General features: G+C 37.4%; 1 protein-coding gene across 3 annotated transcripts in view; it reads right to left on the reverse strand.

Moving 5' to 3' along the window:
* The window catches only part of si:ch211-39i22.1 (fibrous sheath CABYR-binding protein), a 46,104-nt gene that overhangs the window by 13,657 nt on the left and 12,997 nt on the right, over window positions 1-19,450 (reverse strand). The window contains exons 2-9 of one of the 3 annotated variants that reach the window (XM_056466011.1): window positions 16,058-16,102; window positions 15,520-15,960; window positions 9,109-9,153; window positions 8,582-8,623; window positions 6,576-6,635; window positions 1,351-1,374; window positions 1,170-1,220; window positions 1,042-1,089 (exon numbers count right to left, since the gene is read on the reverse strand). In XM_056466011.1, the coding sequence (XP_056321986.1) occupies window positions 1,042-1,089; window positions 1,170-1,220; window positions 1,351-1,374; window positions 6,576-6,635; window positions 8,582-8,623; window positions 9,109-9,153; window positions 15,520-15,960; window positions 16,058-16,102 (756 nt within the window). Of the gene's footprint in view, window positions 1-1,041; window positions 1,090-1,169; window positions 1,221-1,350; window positions 1,375-6,575; window positions 6,636-8,581; window positions 8,624-9,108; window positions 9,154-15,519; window positions 15,961-16,057; window positions 16,109-19,450 lie in introns of all 3 variants that reach the window. The other 2 variants (XM_056466010.1, XM_056466009.1) reach the window with 2 other exon arrangements.

The following is a 19,450-nucleotide window of genomic DNA, read 5'->3' on the forward strand; positions in this document are numbered from 1 at the left end:
GCCATGCTCTTCTTATTTTTATATGTATATAGTAGTGCTTGTTGTTGGACTGTCAGTCATTTGGGGCGGGGCTTTCAGTCCCTTGGGGCGGAGCTATCAGTGTTATAAGGCAGCATTATCAGTCTTTTAGGGCGGGGCTATCAGTCCTTTAAGGTGATGTTATCAGGCTTTCAGGGGCGGGGCTATCAGTCATTTGGGGTGGGGCTTTAAGTTCTTTAGGGTGGGGTTATCAGTGTTGTAAGGCACCGTTATCAGTCTTTTAGGGTGGGGCTATCAGCCATTTGGGACGGGGCTATCAGTCCTTTTGGGTGGGGTTATCAGCCATTTGGGACGGGGCTATCAGTCCTTTTGGGTGGGGTTATCAGTGTTTTAAAGCTGAGTAATCAGTCTTTAGGGTGGGACTAACAATCGTTCAGGGTGGGGCTATCAGTCCATGTTTTGCTTCTGCTTTGCCGTCATTCCTTCATCAATCTTCCTTCATTTTTTTTTAGCAATGACCATCTTTCAACAATCCAATTCATTCCCAAAGGATAAAATCATGCACCAATCAAGACCATTTCAAGTAGATGTACATCACAATAGAGGATTAAATGATAATCTTAACTCCTGTTTCATGGTGACTTTAAGGTCTATACGCCCCTTCCCCTTCCATTAGCTAACTCTGCTCTGATTGGTCAGCTGACCAAGTCTGCTTTGATTGGTCTTTTAGAGAAGGAAATGGAAACACCCATTTCAGAGTTTGTATCTTTGCGAGTGGCGGGGTTATGAGATGAGTTATTTAGACCATGTGGATGTAGATCAGGCAAGGATTTGAACATTTAACATGATTTTTAAAGTGACTCGGAGTCAAACTTTGTTTTGATAGACAATACCTTTATTTATCCTGCAGACTGTTTACACCGAGGCACAGCTATGCTACTATCTGCTAATAAGAGATCTTTCCAAAACTTATATATGATCTGCCTTTTATGAATGTTGAAAATAATTGTGACTGTATCAGATAAATGCAGCAAGAAATGAAATAAAAACACTGTCTCTTACCTTCATCATCATTGAGAGCATCAGAAATATCAAATGTTCTTGAATGAACTGCAGAAATAAACACGCTTTTATTAACATATCAAGCACAGACTAACAGTAAAAGTATATTTTAGAAGTGACGGTCAGACCATCCACTGACTCCTTTGCGACCAGGAGGTCCTCCTCAACTACAGCCGAATCTTTAAGAAAACACACATACACATATTTATATAATACAGTACATAATGTCAAATGTGAGTGTGAACGCTGAGTGTTAGCTCAGTATATATATATATATTGTCCACAGGTGTGTGATGATGAGAGACGCACCTGCTTCTCCAGCATCAGCTTCACCTGCAGAACAAACACAAGCAAAACAAGTGTGTGAGTTTGTGTTTGCGGTGCACTCTTTCCACACTTCTCTCATTATATACTCCAATAGCAAAAGAACAACAGTCTGCAGTGTTTCTGTGTGTTTACAAACTAATGCGTCACATTCATTTCAAACATAAAAGTCAGTGTGGGCGGGGTTTTATTTCAGGATGATATCACATTTCCAACTGAAACTGAATATTGAGTAGGGGGCGGGTTATAGTATGATTTTGTATTTCCAACTGAAACAAAATATTGAGTAGTGGGTGGGGTTTTAATACAGTATGGTAATAAAAAATAATAATTCCTTACATTTATATAGCGCTTTACTGGGCACTCAAATCACTTTACACATAGGGGGGAATCTCCTCATCCACCACCAGTGAATACAGTGAATAAAACTGAATATTGAGTAGGGGCGGGGTTTTGTTACAGTATGGTAATGCTTTTCTAACTGAAAATGAATATTGAGTAGGGGCAGAGATTTATTACAGTATGGTAATGTGTTTCTAACAAAAACAGAATATTGAGTAGGGGAGGGGTTTTATTACGGTATGGTAATGTATTTCTAACAAAATCAGAATATTGAGTAGGGGCGGGGTTTTATTACAGTATGATAATGTATTTCTAACAAAAACAGAATATTGAGTAGGGGCGGGGTTTTATTACGGTATGATAATGTATATCTAACAAAAACAGAATATTGAGTAGGGGCGGGGTTTTATTACAGTATGGTAATGTATTTCTAACAAAAACAGAATATTGAGTAGGGGCGGGGTTTTATTACAGTATGGTAATGTATTTCTAACAAAATCGGAATATTGAGTAGGGGCGGGGTTTTATTACGGTATGATAATGTATTTCTAACAAAAACAGAATATTGAGTAGGGGCGGGGTTTTATTACAGTATGATAATGTGTTTCTAACAAAAACAGAATATTGAGTAGGCGCGGGGTTTTATTACAGTATGGTAATGTATTTCTAACAAAATCAGAATATTGAGTAGGGGCGGGGTTTTATTACAGTATGATAATGTATTTCTAACAAAAACAGAATATTGAGTAGGGGCGGGGTTTTATTACGGTATGATAATGTATATCTAACAAAAACAGAATATTGAGTAGTGGGCGGGGTTTTATTACAGTATGATAATGTATTTCTAACAAAAACAGAATATTGAGTAGGGGCGGGGTTTTTTACAATATGATAATGTATTTCTAACAAAAACGGAATATTGAGTAGGGGCGGGGTTTTATTACGGTATGATAATGTATTTCTAACAAAAACAGAATATTGAGTAGGGGCGGGGTTTTATTACAGTATGATAATGTATTTCTAACAAAATCGGAATATTGAGTAGGGGCGGGGTTTTATTACAGTATGATAATGTATTTCTAACAAAATCGGAATATTGAGTAGGGGTGGGGTTTTTTACAATATGATAATGTATTTCTAACAAAAACGGAATATTGAGTAGGGGCGGGGTTTTATTACAGTATGATAATGTATTTCTAACAAAATCGGAATATTGAGTAGGGGTGGGGTTTTGTTACAATATGATAATGTATTTCTAACAAAAACGGAATATTGAGTAGGGGCGGGGTTTTATTACGGTATGATAATGTATTTCTAACAAAAACGGAATATTGAGTAGGGGCGGGGTTTTATTACAGTATGGTAATGTACTTCTAACAAAAACAGAATATTGAGTAGGGGCGGGGTTTTATTACGGTATGATAATGTATTTCTAACAAAAACAGAATATTGAATAGGGGGTGGGGTTTTATTACAGTATGGTAATGTACTTCTAACAAAAACAGAATATTGAGTAGGGGCGGGGTTTTATTACAGTATGGTAATGTACTTCTAACAAAAACAGAATATTGAGTAGGGGCGGGGTTTTATTACAGTATGGTAATGTACTTCTAACAAAAACAGAATATTGAGTAGGGGCGGGGTTTTATTACAATATGATAATGTATTTCTAACAAAAACGGAATATTGAGTAGGGGCGGGGTTTTATTACGGTATGATAATGTACTTCAAACAAAAACAGAATATTGAGTAGGGGCGGGGTTTTATTACGGTATGATAATGTACTTCAAACAAAAACAGAATATTGAGTAGGGGCGGGGTTTTATTACGGTATGATAATGTACTTCTAACAAAAACAGAATATTGAGTAGGGGCGGGGTTTTATTACAGTATGATAATGTGTTTCTAACAAAAACAGAATATTGAGTAGGCGCGGGGTTTTATTACAGTATGGTAATGTATTTCTAACAAAATCAGAATATTGAGTAGGGGCGGGGTTTTATTACAGTATGATAATGTATTTCTAACAAAAACAGAATATTGAGTAGGGGCGGGGTTTTATTACGGTATGATAATGTATATCTAACAAAAACAGAATATTGAGTAGGGGCGGGGTTTTATTACAGTATGATAATGTATTTCTAACAAAATCGGAATATTGAGTAGGGGTGGGGTTTTTTACAACATGATAATGTATTTCTAACAAAAACGGAATATTGAGTAGGGGCGGGGTTTTATTACGGTATGATAATGTATTTCTAACAAAAACAGAATATTGAGTAGGGGCGGGGTTTTATTACAGTATGATAATGTATTTCTAACAAAATCGGAATATTGAGTAGGGGCGGGGTTTTATTACAGTATGATAATGTATTTCTAACAAAATCGGAATATTGAGTAGGGGTGGGGTTTTATTACAATATGATAATGTATTTCTAACAAAAACGGAATATTGAGTAGGGGCGGGGTTTTATTACGGTATGATAATGTATTTCTAACAAAAACGGAATATTGAGTAGGGGCGGGGTTTTATTACAGTATGGTAATGTACTTCTAACAAAAACAGAATATTGAGTAGGGGCGGGGTTTTATTACGGTATGGTAATGTATTTCTAACAAAAACAGAATATTGAATAGGGGGTGGGGTTTTATTACAGTATGGTAATGTACTTCTAACAAAAACAGAATATTGAGTAGGGGCGGGGTTTTATTACAGTATGGTAATGTACTTCTAACAAAAACAGAATATTGAGTAGGGGCGGGGTTTTATTACGGTATGGTAATGTATTTCTAACAAAAACAGAATATTGAATAGGGGGTGGGGTTTTATTACAGTATGGTAATGTACTTCTAACAAAACAGAATATTGAGTAGGGGCGGGGTTTTATTACAGTATGGTAATGTACTTCTAACAAAAACAGAATATTGAGTAGGGGCGGGGTTTTATTACAGTATGGTAATGTACTTCTAACAAAAACAGAATATTGAGTAGGGGCGGGGTTTTATTACAATATGATAATGTATTTCTAACAAAAACGGAATATTGAGTAGGGGCGGGGTTTTATTACGGTATGATAATGTACTTCAAACAAAAACAGAATATTGAGTAGGGGCGGGGTTTTATTACGGTATGATAATGTACTTCAAACAAAAACAGAATATTGAGTAGGGGCGGGGTTTTATTACGGTATGATAATGTACTTCTAACAAAAACAGAATATTGAGTAGGGGCGGGGTTTTATTACGGTATGGTAATGTATTTCTAACAAAAACAGAATATTGAGTAGGGGCGGGGTTTTATTACGGTATGATAATGTACTTCTAACAAAAACAGAATATTGAGTAGGGGCGGGGTTTTATTACGGTATGGTAATGTATTTCTAACAAAAACAGAATATTGAGTAGGGGCGGGGTTTTATTACGGTATGGTAATGTATTTCTAACAAAAACTGAATATTGAGTAGGGGCGGGGTTTTATTACGGTATGGTAATGTATTTCTAACAAAAACAGAATATTGAGTAGGGGAGGGGTTTTATTACAGTATGGTAATGTATTTCTAACAAAAACAGAATATTGAGTAGGGGCGGGGTTTTATTACAGTATGGTAATGTATTTCTAACAAAAACAGAATATTGAGTAGGGGCGGGGTTTTATTACAGTATGGTAATACATTTCAAACTGAAACTAAATATATTAAGTAGGGGCTGGGGTTTTATTACGGTATGATAATGTACTTCAAACAAAAACAGAATATTGAGTAGGGGCGGGGTTTTATTACGGTATGATAATGTACTTCAAACAAAAACAGAATATTGAGTAGGGGCTGGGGTTTTATTACGGTATGATAATGTACTTCTAACAAAAACAGAATATTGAGTAGGGGCGGGGTTTTATTACGGTATGATAATGTACTTCTAACAAAAACAGAATATTGAGTAGGGGCGGGGTTTTATTACGGTATGGTAATGTACTTCTAACAAAAACAGAATACTGAGTAGGGGCGGGGTTTTATTACGGTATGGTAATGTATTTCTAACAAAAACTGAATATTGAGTAGGGGCGGGGTTTTATTACGGTATGGTAATGTATTTCTAACAAAAACAGAATATTGAGTAGGGGCGGGGTTTTATTACGGTATGGTAATGTATTTCTAACAAAAACAGAATATTGAGTAGGGGCGGGGTTTTATTACGGTATGATAATGTACTTCTAACAAAAACAGAATATTGAGTAGGGGAGGGGTTTTATTACAGTATGGTAATGTACTTCTAACAAAAACAGAATATTGAGTAGGGGAGGGGTTTTATTACAGTATGGTAATGTACTTCTAACAAAAACAGAATATTGAGTAGGGGCGGGGTTTTATTACAGTATGGTAATGTACTTCTAACAAAAACAGAATATTGAGTAGGGGCGGGGTTTTATTACAGTATGGTAATACATTTCAAACTGAAACTGAATATATTAAGTAGGGGCTGGGGTTTTATTACGGTATGGTAACTAAAACAGAATATTAGCTAGCGATCAGGTGTGTTTTCAGTATGAGTGTTGATAGTCTGATAATTTTTATATTCTTAATTTGCATTTTTTTTGACGAATTCCTGTGGACTGAGCAGAACTAAAATATTTTCCAGTTTTTATAATGCATGTGAATAATCTGAAAACCTGAAATGCGGCACACACACACACGCAGCACACAAACACACACACACACACAGTATGTTCCCGGAGCTAAAAGGAACACATACATTAATTTTACCTCTAAAACAGAGTCCTTGTGTGTGTTTGAACATTCCCATCATTCCCTCAAACACACAAGCATCCAGACAGATAAACAGACTGAAAATCAATGCTGTTCTCACTTTACCTTCATCTGCTTTCTCTGGTTCCTCTTTTGCTTCACCTGCAGCTGCGTCTGCGATGATTTCTGACAAACACACACACAAGATTTTTACAGATACATTTCAAATGAATCATCAAAAAAGAGCTCATGGTGTCTGTGTCCAATTAAACAATATTGTTGATGCATTTTAATTAAATTAGTGAACATCATGACACTACTAAACCAGCACTGAATCTCACTGAAAGAGCCTCATTTAAAGAGCAGCTTGTCTGTTGTTATAAAGTGTGTTGAGTCTCCTACAACAGCTTTAAATGCATTCTAATATTAGTAATTTATGCAAAGTATTATGCAAATTAGTTACTTTCAGATCAGTAGCAGGCAAAAGATTCAAATACAAAACGATTTAAGGCGATTCAGAGTCAACATTTTATAATCTTTATGCATCATAATCTTTTTTTTAATAATAACTTTACAAATTACCAAAGACCCATATGACCTGCACTTTAAGTGTGCTTAAATATTTGATACAGGGAAAATGATAATAATACTGAGTGATGAGTCATTTTGCAATTATTTGTATTCAGTTCATTTGAATCAATTCAGAACTTAAGGTCTGTAAGTCTTTCAGTATCAGTAATTATCAGCCATTTCAGAGAGATTGCATGTTATGGGAGGCGGAGTTTATGCAAATTAGCTTTAACATTCATGTTGATCTGTAGAAAGCCAAATCTGCTCTGATTGGTCAACTGAGCCAACTCTGTTTTGATTGGTCAGAAAGGAAACACCCACTTCAGTGTTTGTATGTTGTGGGAGGTGGGGATTAACATTCAAAATATAAAGAATCATTAACATGATTCAAAGTCATATCTTTCTTTTAGGACACTACACTCACCGGCCACTATATTAGGTACACCTGTCCAACTGCTCATTTATGCAAATTTCTAATCAAGTGACTTTGAATGTGGCATGGGTGTTGCTGCCAGACGGGCTGCTCTGAGTATTTCAGAAACTGCTGATTGAGGCGGATGGGCTACAGCAGCAGAAGACCACACCGGGTGCCACTCTTGTCAGCCAAGAACAGGAAACTGAGGCTACAATTCACACAGGCTCACCAAAACTGGACAATAGAAGATTGGAGAAACGTTGCCTGGTCTGATGAGTCTCCATTTCTGCTGCCACATTCAGATGCTCGGCTCAGAATTTGGCCTCAACAACATGAAAGCATGGATCCATCCTGCCTTGTATCAGCGGTTCAGGCTGGTGGTGTAATGGTGTGGGGGAGATTTTCTTGGCACACTTTGGGCCCCATTAGCGCCAATTGAGCATGGTGTCAACACCACAGCCTACCTGAGTATTGTTCTGACCATGTCCATCCCTTTATGAGCACAGTGTCTCCATCTTCTGATGGCTACTTCCAGCAGGATAACGCACCATGTCATAAAGCACCAATCATCTCAGACTGGTTTCTTGAACATGACAATGTACTCAAATGGCCTCCACAGACCCCAGAACTCAATCCAATAGAGCACCTTTGGGATGTGGTGGAACGGGAGATTGGCCTCATGGATGTGCAGCTGACAAATCTGCAGCAACTGTGTGATGCTATCATGTCAATATGGAGCAGAATCTCTGAGGAATATTTCCAGTAGCTTGTTGAATCTCTGCCATGAAGGATTAAGGCAGTTCTGAAGGCAAAAGGGGGTCCAACCCGGTACTAGTAAGGTGTACCTAATAAAGTGGCCAGTGAGTGTATATTTTTATTTATCATGCAGACTGTTTACACTGAAGCACCGTCTGATAATAAGAGATTTTTCCAAAGACCCATACGAGCTGCTCTTTAACGTTATTCTCTGTTTAATCTCCAGGTATTATGTAACATCATAGTACCGCGTGGCCTGTTTGAGTTTTACTGTGTTCATAAAAGCGTATTGTTTGAGTGTAATGATAATAAAGCCGTGTTTATCTGCTGTCACAGTGTGGTTTAGTGTAGATCAGGACTGATAATGGAGAACAGTGAACCTCTGTTTTACCTTTTTCAGTGACGTCAGGCTCTCCGACAGGTGGATCAACATCTGAAAATCAACCAAATATTCAACGTATGAGTCTTAAAGGCGTCCTATTCTGCCCTTTTATACATGTATAATGCGTCTCTGCTGTGTCTAGAGTGTGTGTGTGTGTTTGAGTTTGAGCTGAGAATAACACACAGATAATGTTCTGAAGCTCTCTGAAACTGACCCTTTCAGGCTTTGATCCTAACAGTGGTGTTTTGGTGACTGTCGCTTTAAATGCAAATGAGATTGTGCTCTTTTCATAAGAGGGCGGAGCTACAGATGCCTGTGTGTCAGCATAATGGCAGATTCAAAAAAGGACTGGTGTTGTGTGTGTGGAAATCAGCCCCTGTTACAGTAAACAGTCTAGTGAGCACAGAAACGACTGGTGTGTCAATTCTGTTGACATTATAAGCTCAACTCAAACACAGAGAGGTGAGAGTGTGTGTGTGTGTGTGTGTGTGTGTGTGTGTGTGTGTGTGTGTGTGTGTGTGTGTGTGTGTGTGTACCTGCGTCAGTCGGAGCTTCTGCTTCTGCTTCAGGTTCCTCTTCTGCTGATGGAAACACAAGCAGAGAAATATGAGTGCAGTTTACATCATAACACACTGTTTATATTGTGTGTGTGTGTGTGTGTGTGCGTGTGTGTGTGTAGGGTCACTGCTCTGCCTCTGTTCTTGTTGATAACTTCACGAGTGTGTGTTTGAGAGTGTGTTTTGTGTGTGATAGTGTGCTTGTGAGTGCGTGCATGCGTGTGTGTGTGTGTGTGTGTGTGTGTGTGTGTGTTCATTTGTGCGAGTGCACGAATATGTGTTGTGTGCACATATATGCAAGTGTGTGTTGTGTGAGTAAGTGTATGTTTTTGCGTATTCATGTGTGTGTGTGCTTGAGTGAAAAAGTGTGTGTGTGGATGAGCGCGTGGGTTTTGTGAGCATATGTGTGTGTTTATGCATGTGCAAGTTTATGTGTGTGTGTGTGTGTTTGTGTGAGTGTACATCTGTAAGTTTGTGTGTGTGTGTGTGTGTGTGTGTGTGTGTGTGTGTGTGTGTGTGTGTGTGCGTGTGTGTGTGTGTGTGTGTGTGAGTGTGTGTGTGTGTGTGTTTGTAAATGTACATCTGTAAGTTTGTGTGTGTGTGTGTGTGTGTGTGTGTGTGTGTGTGTGTGTGTGTGTGTGTGTGTGTGTGTGTGTGTGTGAGTGTGTGTGTGTGTGTGTTTGTAAATGTACATCTGTAAGTTTGTGTGTGCAAGTGTATGTTTCTGTTATTGTGTGTGTGTGTGTGTGTGTATTTGTGTGTTTGTGTGTGTAAGTGCATGTTTGTGTTATTGTTTGTGTATTTGTGTGAGTGTTCATCTCTAAGTGTGTATTTGTGTGTGTAAGTGCATGTTTGTGTTATTGTGTGTATTTGTGTGAGTGTTCATCTCTAAGTGTGTATTTGTGTGTGTAAGTGCATGTTTGTGTTATTGTGTGTATTTGTGTGAGTGTTCATCTCTAAGTGTGTATTTGTGTGTGTAAGTGCATGTTTGTGTTATTGTGTGTATTTGTGTGAGTGTTCATCTCTAAGTGTGTGTTTGTTCATGTTTGTGTGTGTGTTTCCGGGTGTATCTGTGTGTGTTTGTATGTGCAAGTGTGTTTTTGTTTTTGTGCATATGCATGTGCTTGAGATAAAGTGAGTTCATATTTGTGTGTGTGCTTGAGTGCATTTGTGTAAGCATATATACATGTGTGTGTGCATGCATGTCCATGTGATTGTGAGTGTGTGTGCATGCGTGTGAGCGTGTTTGCATGTGCATGAATGCAGGCATGTGTGCATGTGTTTTTAATGTGAGCATATGATATATGTGTGTGTGTGTGAGCCTGTATGTTTCTGTTATTGTGTGAGTGTACATCTCTAAGTGTGTTTTTTTGTGAGTGTACATCTCTAAGTGTGTGTTTGTGTGTGTAAGTGTGTGTCTGTGTGCGTGCATGCATGCATGTGAGCGTGTATGCATGTGCATGAATGCGTCCCTGTGTGCATGTGTGTTTGTGTGAGCATATATATGTGCATGTGTGTGTGTGTGTGTTCATTATTGAGCAGCACATTATGAAACTCCAGACTAGAGGAAAATCTGAGCGAGTCAAACCACAGCATCATTACAGGCCGAGCGCTGAAGCTGGATGAGTGTTGCAGCTCTTCAGCATTACAGCAGACCTTCATCAAGACTCTATGAAGAGCTCTTTCCAGCTATCAGATCACAAATGATCTTGCAGAACATTTCCATATGTTTAGCATATTTTAAAATAGATTTCCATGACTTGGCAGTTAAAACATTTCCTGGTTTTATCAAGACTTAAAAGCTTTTCTTCTCACCAAAGCTTCATTTATTAGATAGAAAGCATCATTACTCCAGAGGGAGCGACTTGGTGGTGGCTCAGTGGTTAGCACTTTTGCCTCACAGTAAGAAGATCACTGGTTCGTGTCACTGGGTTAGTTGGTGTTTCTGTGTGGAGTTTGCATGTTCTCCCCGTGTTGGTGTGGGTTTCCTCTGGGTGCTCCGGTTTCCCCCACAGTCCAAACACATGTGCTATAGGGGGATTGATGAACTAAACTGTCTGTAGTGTATGAGTGAGTGTGTGTGTGTGTGTGTGAGAATGAGTGTGTTTAGGTGTTTCCCAGTACTAGAAGGGCATCCGATGTGTAAAACATTTGCTGGAATAGTTGGCGGTTCATTCCGCTGTGGCGACCCCTGATAAATAATGGGACTAAGCTGAAGGAAAATGAATGAATGAATCCCTCCAGAAGGTCATTCAGATTGATGATAATCTCCTTAAGTCTGTGTGAAGCAGAAGTTTTATTTGGTCACACTTGATTTTGATGGTCCGTTTGTTAATTTAAGTTACATCGCTAGTATTTCTCATTAGATTATAAGTAGACTGTTAGGTTGGGGTTAGTGTAAAATGACTTGCAGAGTTTCTTATAGACCATTTCAATGTGGTGATGTCATTGACCCATGAACATTTCCTGCTTGTTATCAAACTATTTATTAACTGTAACAAGAGGCAATTCAATCATAACCTAATGTTTAATCACCTATCATAACATTATTTATCAATATGTGACCCTTTTAGGATTCTTGGAAGCTACAGAAATTAAAAATGTAAAACAGGAAATACGTTTGGATGATTGTTTTTGTTTACATCCTTCAAAATGGTCTATAGTCAGTTAAATGTCTGTTGAATGTCTGTATCTACTGTGTCTACTAATACTCAAATGGACCCTCAAAATAAAGTGTTACCTTTTATTTCAGTATGATGATGTATTTCCAACTGAAACTGAATTTTAAATATGGAGGCGGGGTTTTGTTTGAGCTCCGCCTCTCATCTTTAGCTCACAGCAAACTAACGGTTAGGGGGGTGTGGCTAAGCATACTCAGAAACACAAAACACAAGCTTGAACAATGAAACAGCTTTACACTTCGAGATTTTGTCTTGTTTCTAATCCAAACATCTACAAATTCTTAAGTCAAGAAGCATTTTAAGAGAAGCAAAGCTATTGTCTTGTTTTCAGAAATAACGAGTCAAAATGAAGTGAGTTTTTCCTTAAAACAAGCAAAACAATCTGACAATGGGGGAAGCAAAATAATTGTGTTTTTCCTTTTGACATTGTATTATTTTCTTCCCTCATTAGCAGATTATTTTGCTTGTTTTAAGGAAAAACTCACTTCATTTTGACTCGTTATTTCTGAAAATGAGTCAATATTTTTTGCTTGTCTAGAAAAGGCTTCTAGATTTAGGAATTTGTAGATATTTAGACTAAAAACAAGACAAAAACTCTAAGAAGGCTGTATTTATGCCAAACATGTGTTTTTATGACAGTTTCTGCAGCTTCATTATGAACCTGCTGAGGTAAAACATTTGTTTATTTGTTTTCCTTCAGCTTAGTCTCTTTAATTATCAGGGGTTGCCACAGCGGAATGAACCACCAACTATTCCAGCATATGTTTTACACAGCGGATGCCCTTCCAGCTGCAACCCATTACTGGGAAACACCCATACACACTCATTCACACACAGACTGACCTGGGAGAACATGCAAACTCCACACAGAAATGACCACTGGCCCAGCTGGTACTCGAACCAGTGACCTTCTTGATGTGAGATGACAATGCTGACCACTGAGACACCGTGTCGCCCTTGGTGTAGAACAGTGCTCTATAATCTCAACAAATACTTGCCTTACATTCATTCATTCATTCATTTTCTTTTCAGCTTAGTCCCTTTATTAATCCGGGGTTGCCACAGCGGAATGAACCGGCAACTTATCCAGCACATTTTTTACGCAGCGGATGCTCTTCCAGCCGCAACCCATCTCTGGGAAACATCCATAGACGCTCATACACTACGGCCAATTTAGCCTACCCAATTCACCTGTACCACATGTCTTTGGACTGTGAGGGAAACCGGAGCACCCGTAGGAAACCCACGCGAATGCTGGGAGAACATGAAAACTCCACATTGAAATGCCAACTGACCCAGCCGAGGCTCGAACCAGCGACCTTCTTGCTGTGTGGCAACAGCACTACCTACTGGGCCACTGCGTCGCCATACTTGCCTCACAGACATGAGAAATATATTCACATCAAGCTTGACATCTCTACACCAACTACACCTGAAAGCAATGTTCTCAGGCTTTGTACTCTGTATGAAACAAACATGACGTACAGTTTGCCCCATCTGACCTCATGAATTCTTGCCTCTGCAATTAAAATACAAATCCCATGAGGGAAAACAATCGAACGCCCACAAACTTGTAAACAAAGAGATTTGCCGTCAAGAATAAAACAGTGAATTACTTCAGAATGCATGTGCATTGTTGGGCGACCAGAAAAACAAACACAATTTAAGTTTCACTGGTGATGAAGTTTAATCATAAGCTTGGCAAACAGTTTTGGAAAATTTGATGTTTCCCTATTGAATCAGAAAGCCTGACAGATGTTTCAAAGATGACCACTGAGTCAAATGACTTGCCTTAAAAGGACTTGGGTCTAGCTCACCCTTTACGTAGTGTCCTGCTGGGTTAGGTACCATCATATGAAGTGTTCAAGTAGTGCAAGTAGTATGGTATGGTTCACCATTTTTGTACTTCTGTCATTAAAAAAATGGAAATAAATGTGCAGCACACTCTGCTGTACTGCTTAATGGAAACGAGCCATAAAATTTAAATAAGTGGTAACACAACAGCTATAGTAATTGATCTTGTGGTAATTTTATAGTTGCTATGGTAACACAAGTACTATATTAATTGATCTGTTGTGGTAATTCTATAGTTGTTATGGTTACAACAATTGATCTGTTGTTGTAGTTCTATAATTGCTACCCAGATAGCATAGAAATGTGGGCCACTTTAGGCAGTTATGCGGCACTGGTGGTATTCCTTCAGCCCAGACAAAATTAATGTGAGCCTGAAGTGGCCCACCTGTACAATTGCAAAGGGGGTCACAGATTCAAATTCATATATGGGCCATTTAAGGCAAAGATTTGGCACTTATGGCAAAATGTAATCTGAATGTGAGCCGAATGTGGCCCTTGTGGAAAATGTTAAATTTGGCCCAAATGATGGAGGACAAATGTGGGCCACAGTTGGCAAAATAGTGGCATAGTCATTTAAGAGTAATCTGGGTCTAAACCTAAAGTGGCTCACATGTGTAAGTGCAAATGTGGCCCAGATATCTTAACCAGATATCTAAGACATATGTGTGCCACTTTTGGCAAATATTAGGCAGAGTTAGCTCTGGCTATTGCGGCTGTGAGCCTGATGTGGCCCAGAGAAAATATGGCAAATGTGGCCCAGTTATTTTAAAAGATATGTGGACCACTATTGGCAAATATTCGACACAGTAAACTCTGGCTAATGCAGCCGTTAGCCTATAGTGCTGCAGAGAACATATGGAAAATGTGGCCCAGTTATCTTAAAACATTTATGGGCCACTTTTGACGAATATTCAGCACAGTAAGCTATGGCTGTTGTGGATTTGGAATCAACAGCAAATAATGAAAACTGGAGCATCAATAAACTTTAATGCATGCTGGGATTTTTGTACTTTGCCACACCCAGCAAATGTAAGGTGTAGGCCAGATCTGACAAAGAATAAAAGCACACTGTGGCCCAGAATAGGGTCAGTTCTGGTTCATTGGTTGAATTCTGGCTGATATGTGATGTTGCTATGGCTTAATTGTGGCCCAGATGTGGCAAACAGGAGCGGACCGCCCAAGTGCCATCATTCCATGCAGTATGTGGGCTGGATGTAAGTGTCTGGTGTGGGCCGGATTTGAGCCACATGAATTTTGCTAGCTGGGTAAGGTAACCCAACAGTTATAGTAATTAATCTGCTGTTGTAGTTCTATAGTTGCTATGGTGATCCAAGAACTATGTTAATTGATCTTTTGTGGTGGTTTTATAGTTGCTATGGTAGTACATTCATCTGTTGTGGTAGTTCTATAGTTGCTATGGTGACACAAGAATTATATCAACTGATCGGTTGTAGTAGTTCTATAGTTGCTATAGTAATGCAACAACTATAGTAATTGATCTGTTGTTGTAGTTCTACAGTTGCTATGGTGATACAAGAATTGTATTTGATCTTTTGTGGTGGTTCTGTAGTTGCTATGGAAACACAACAACTATAGTAATTGAACTATTGTGGTAGTTCTTTAGATGCTATAGTAACACAAGAAATGACTTGGTACGGTACACTTTAGTACAGTACAGTACAGGTTGGTATTTGGGTACTTCTGACTGTAAAAATAGAAATAAATGCTCCGTGGAAAAAAGTCATAAATTCTAAACTAAATTTAACAACTTTTAGGACTTTATTTGTTAACTCTCCTAAGAACACCCTGTACTCTTGCTAAAATTATTGTAAAGTGTTTTAAACTTATGTCTAACCTGCAGGAGCCACACCCACAGGATTTGTTATGGGTACTTCAGGTGTTGGTTCTTCTTCTGCTGGTGGTTCTTCTTCTGTTAATACTGGTGGTTTTTCTTCTGCTGGTGGTTCTTCTACTACTACTGGTTCTTCTTCTGATTGTGGTTCTTCTTCTGCTGGTTCCTCTGGTGCTGGTTCCTCTGGTGCTGGTTCTTCTGGTTCTTGGTCTTCTTCTGCTGCTGGTTCCTTTGCTGCTGCTGGCTCTTCTGGTTCTGCTTCTTCTTCTGCTGCTGGTTCCTCTGCTGCTGGATCTTCTGCTGCTGTTGGTTCTCCTTCTGCTGCTGGTTCTTCTGCTGCTGGTTCTTCTTCTGCTGGTGGTTCTTCTTCTATTGCTGGTTCTTCTTCTGCTGCTGGTTCTTCCTTAGGTGTTTGCTCTTCAGCTCCAGCTTCGGCGACTACAGCTGTAATAGAGATTTCACAGTTAAATCATGACACTGCTCCATAGACCTGGCCTTAGCTTTCTTCAAATGCAGAGGTCACAGTAAATCAGATACTCACGCTCTACATCGGGAGACTCGTCATTGGTAGCAGCCGGTACATCTTCTGTGTCTGTGTATGAAAAAACAACAGTTACCAGCTTATAAAGATCTTTACACTGCGTTGCCAGTAGAACTGCATGAAAGTGAAGATACTAGCAGAACCCAGCCCATGTGAAAAACCTCTAGGTATCACTTTATTTTGATGGTCCCTTTAACGCATTTTGTTGAATTTGAGTTACACTGCATCTACATGCCAACTAATTCTCATTAGATTATTAGTAGACTGTTAGATTGAGGTTAGGGTTAGTGTAAGTCGACATGTACTTGCTAAGTTTCTTATAGTCAGTCAAATGTCTGTTGAAGGAGCAGAATCAGCAGACATTAAGCAGACAGTCTACTAATACTCAAACGAGACGTAATTGGCATGTAGTTTCAGCGCAACTTTTAGTCAACAAAATGTGCAATAGGGACCATCAAAATAAAGTTGATCTAATGTGGTGATTCTATAGTTGCTATGGTGACACAATAACTTTATTAATTGATCTGTTGATTTTATTCTATAGTTGCTATGGTAATACACCAACTATAGTAGTTTATCGTTTGTGGTGATTCTATAGTTGCTATGGTAACAAGCATTATAGTAATTCATCTTTTATGGTGGTTCTATAGTTGCTATGGAAACACAACAACTATATTAACTGATCTGTTGTGGTAGTTCAATAGTTGCTATGGTAACACAACAACTATAGAAATGTATCTGTTGTGGTAGTTCAATAGTTGCTATGGTAACACAACAACTATAGAAATGTATCTGTTGTGGTAGTTCTATAGTTGCTATGGTGATACAAGAACTATATTAATTGATCTGTTGTGGTAGTTCAATAGTTGCTATGGTAACACAACAACTATAGAAATGTATCTGTTGTGGTAGTTCTACAGTTGCTATGGTAATACAACAACTATATTAACTGATCTGTTGTGGTAGTTCAATAGTTGCTATGGTAACACAACAACTATAGAAATGTATCTGTTGTGGTAGTTCTATAGTTGCTATGGTGATACAACAACTATATTAACTGATCTGTTGCGGTAGTTCAATAGTTGTTATGGTGACACAACAACTATATTAACTGATCTGTTGCGGTAGTTCAATAGTTGTTATGGTGACACAACAACTATATTAACTGATCTGTTGCGGTAGTTCAATAGTTGTTATGGTGACACAACAACTATATTAACTGATCTGTTGCGGTAGTTCAATAGTTGCTATAGTAACACAACAACTATATTAACTGATCTGTTGTGGTAGTTCTATAGTTGTTATGGCGACACAACAAATCTAGAAATGTGTCTGTTTTGGTAGTTCTACAGTTGCTATGGTTATCCAAGAACTATATTAATTGATCTGTTGTGGTAGTTCTACAGTTGCTATGGTAACACAACTATAATAATTGGTTGTGGTAACTCTAAAGTTGCTATGATGATACAAGGCCTGTATTGATCAGTTGGGGTAGAACTATTTTAATTGTGCGTGCGTGTGTGTGAGAGAGAGTGTGAGAGCATGCATATGCGTGGGTGCGTGCTTGTTTGTGTGCGTGTCTGTGTTCCTGTGTGTGTGCGTGCAACTTGTACTCCTGACTTTACCAGGACCATAAGAATAATTTAATCAAACTTACTGACATTTTCTGAGGTGAAATCATTTATGATTATTATTTTGTCCATCTTTAAGGGCTGATATATGACACGCATTCCTATAAACATCGAGAGTTTTTCATTGAGAGTTTTATGAATTGAATCTCTTTCTGCTGTTATATAATGTAGTAAATGACGTAAACTTCTCCTGGTTTTGCTTCAGGACTTTTTTTTTCTCTGGATATCAAGTAGCAACGATACCAAACCCGTATTTAGTGTCGTCTGGGTCATATTTTCTTTTGTTTTCCACATTGTTGCTGGTTTTCTCCATGAGGGCTCCAGTAATGTGGATTTTACTACATTCTGCCGTGGTAAAACACCTGATGTCAACACTAAAGGACATGGGAAGCGTTTCTGTTCATTATAACAGCTGTAATTATAGCATTAGTCCTGTTTTGGTTATTTATAATCAGTTTTGTTTCTCCTGGAATTATAAAAATAGATTTTCAAGAAAAGAAAGTGAATATTGAAGTAGATTTCACATGGAAAGATTTTTTTTTACTCCAAAATAACCTTTATATCGCTAATAAAATATAATATTATAATAATATTGATCTTACAAATAGTTTTTAAAAAGCTGATTTTATTCCAGCCGAATAGGAAACTAAATATTATAGGAAATACTGTGAAAATGTCCTTACAGCACTTATTAAGATAATTAAAATCTCGAATAATTCTATATAAATGCTTAGAAATTAATTCTGAGATTTTATTTAAATTCTAAACATTGTAAAAATTTGACGTGCAGTAATAATGCTGATAGCTTTTAAATTTATATTGTAATTTAAAGGAACCTGACTTTTTCTAGGAGAATAATAGTGTTATAGGACATGCTGTTGCAGATTTCCTTGTTCTGCTTCACAGTACAACAGGATATATTTGTGTATATTTAATTTTTTTATTTTAATTTAGCCTGTATGCACGTATATACTGTAGATGTATTAAGCTTGTTAAAACAATAAACATATACTACTATGACATATATATGACATATAAATTAAATCAATTGTAAAAATATAGTACAAATTTAAATCATAATAAAAGATTAATTAATACATTTTTGTGCAAAAACAAAAAATAAAAAAGTTAAAATATGTTTAAAATAATAATAAATATAATAATAATACATTTAAAGAAATGACGTCAAATTATAGTAAAAAGAATAATTAATCAATTACAATGCAAAAACAATACAAATATGCAAATGTAAAAAAGATCTAAAATAAAAAATAAAAAAGTGAAAAATATATTTAATTATAAAATAATAATTAATAAATTGAAGGAAACTAAAGAAATCAAATAATAGTAAAAATATGAATGAATGAATGAATGAATGAATGAATAAATTAATGAGTTGCAATGCAAAAAAAAAAACAATGATACATTTTACAAATGTTAAAAATTTGATCAAATGAAACGAACAATTATCAACAATGAAAACAAAAATTAAACAAAAAAATATATAATTTCCAATAATAATAATTATAACAATAATACAAAGTAACAGGAGGGCAAATAATTTAGTCTTCAGCCATTTACAGTTGAAATCAGAATTATTAGCCCCCTTTGAATTGTTCTTTCTTTCTTAAATATTTCCCGAATGATGTTGAACAGATTCAGGAATTTTTCACAGTATTTCCTCTGATATTTTTTCTTCTGGAGAAAGTCTTATTTGTTTTATTTCAGCTAGAATAAAAGCAGTTTTTAATAGTTTTAAAGC

This window comes from Danio aesculapii, chromosome 9, assembly GCF_903798145.1.
Source record: "Danio aesculapii chromosome 9, fDanAes4.1, whole genome shotgun sequence".
In the NCBI taxonomy this organism is placed as follows: domain Eukaryota; kingdom Metazoa; phylum Chordata; class Actinopteri; order Cypriniformes; family Danionidae; genus Danio; species Danio aesculapii.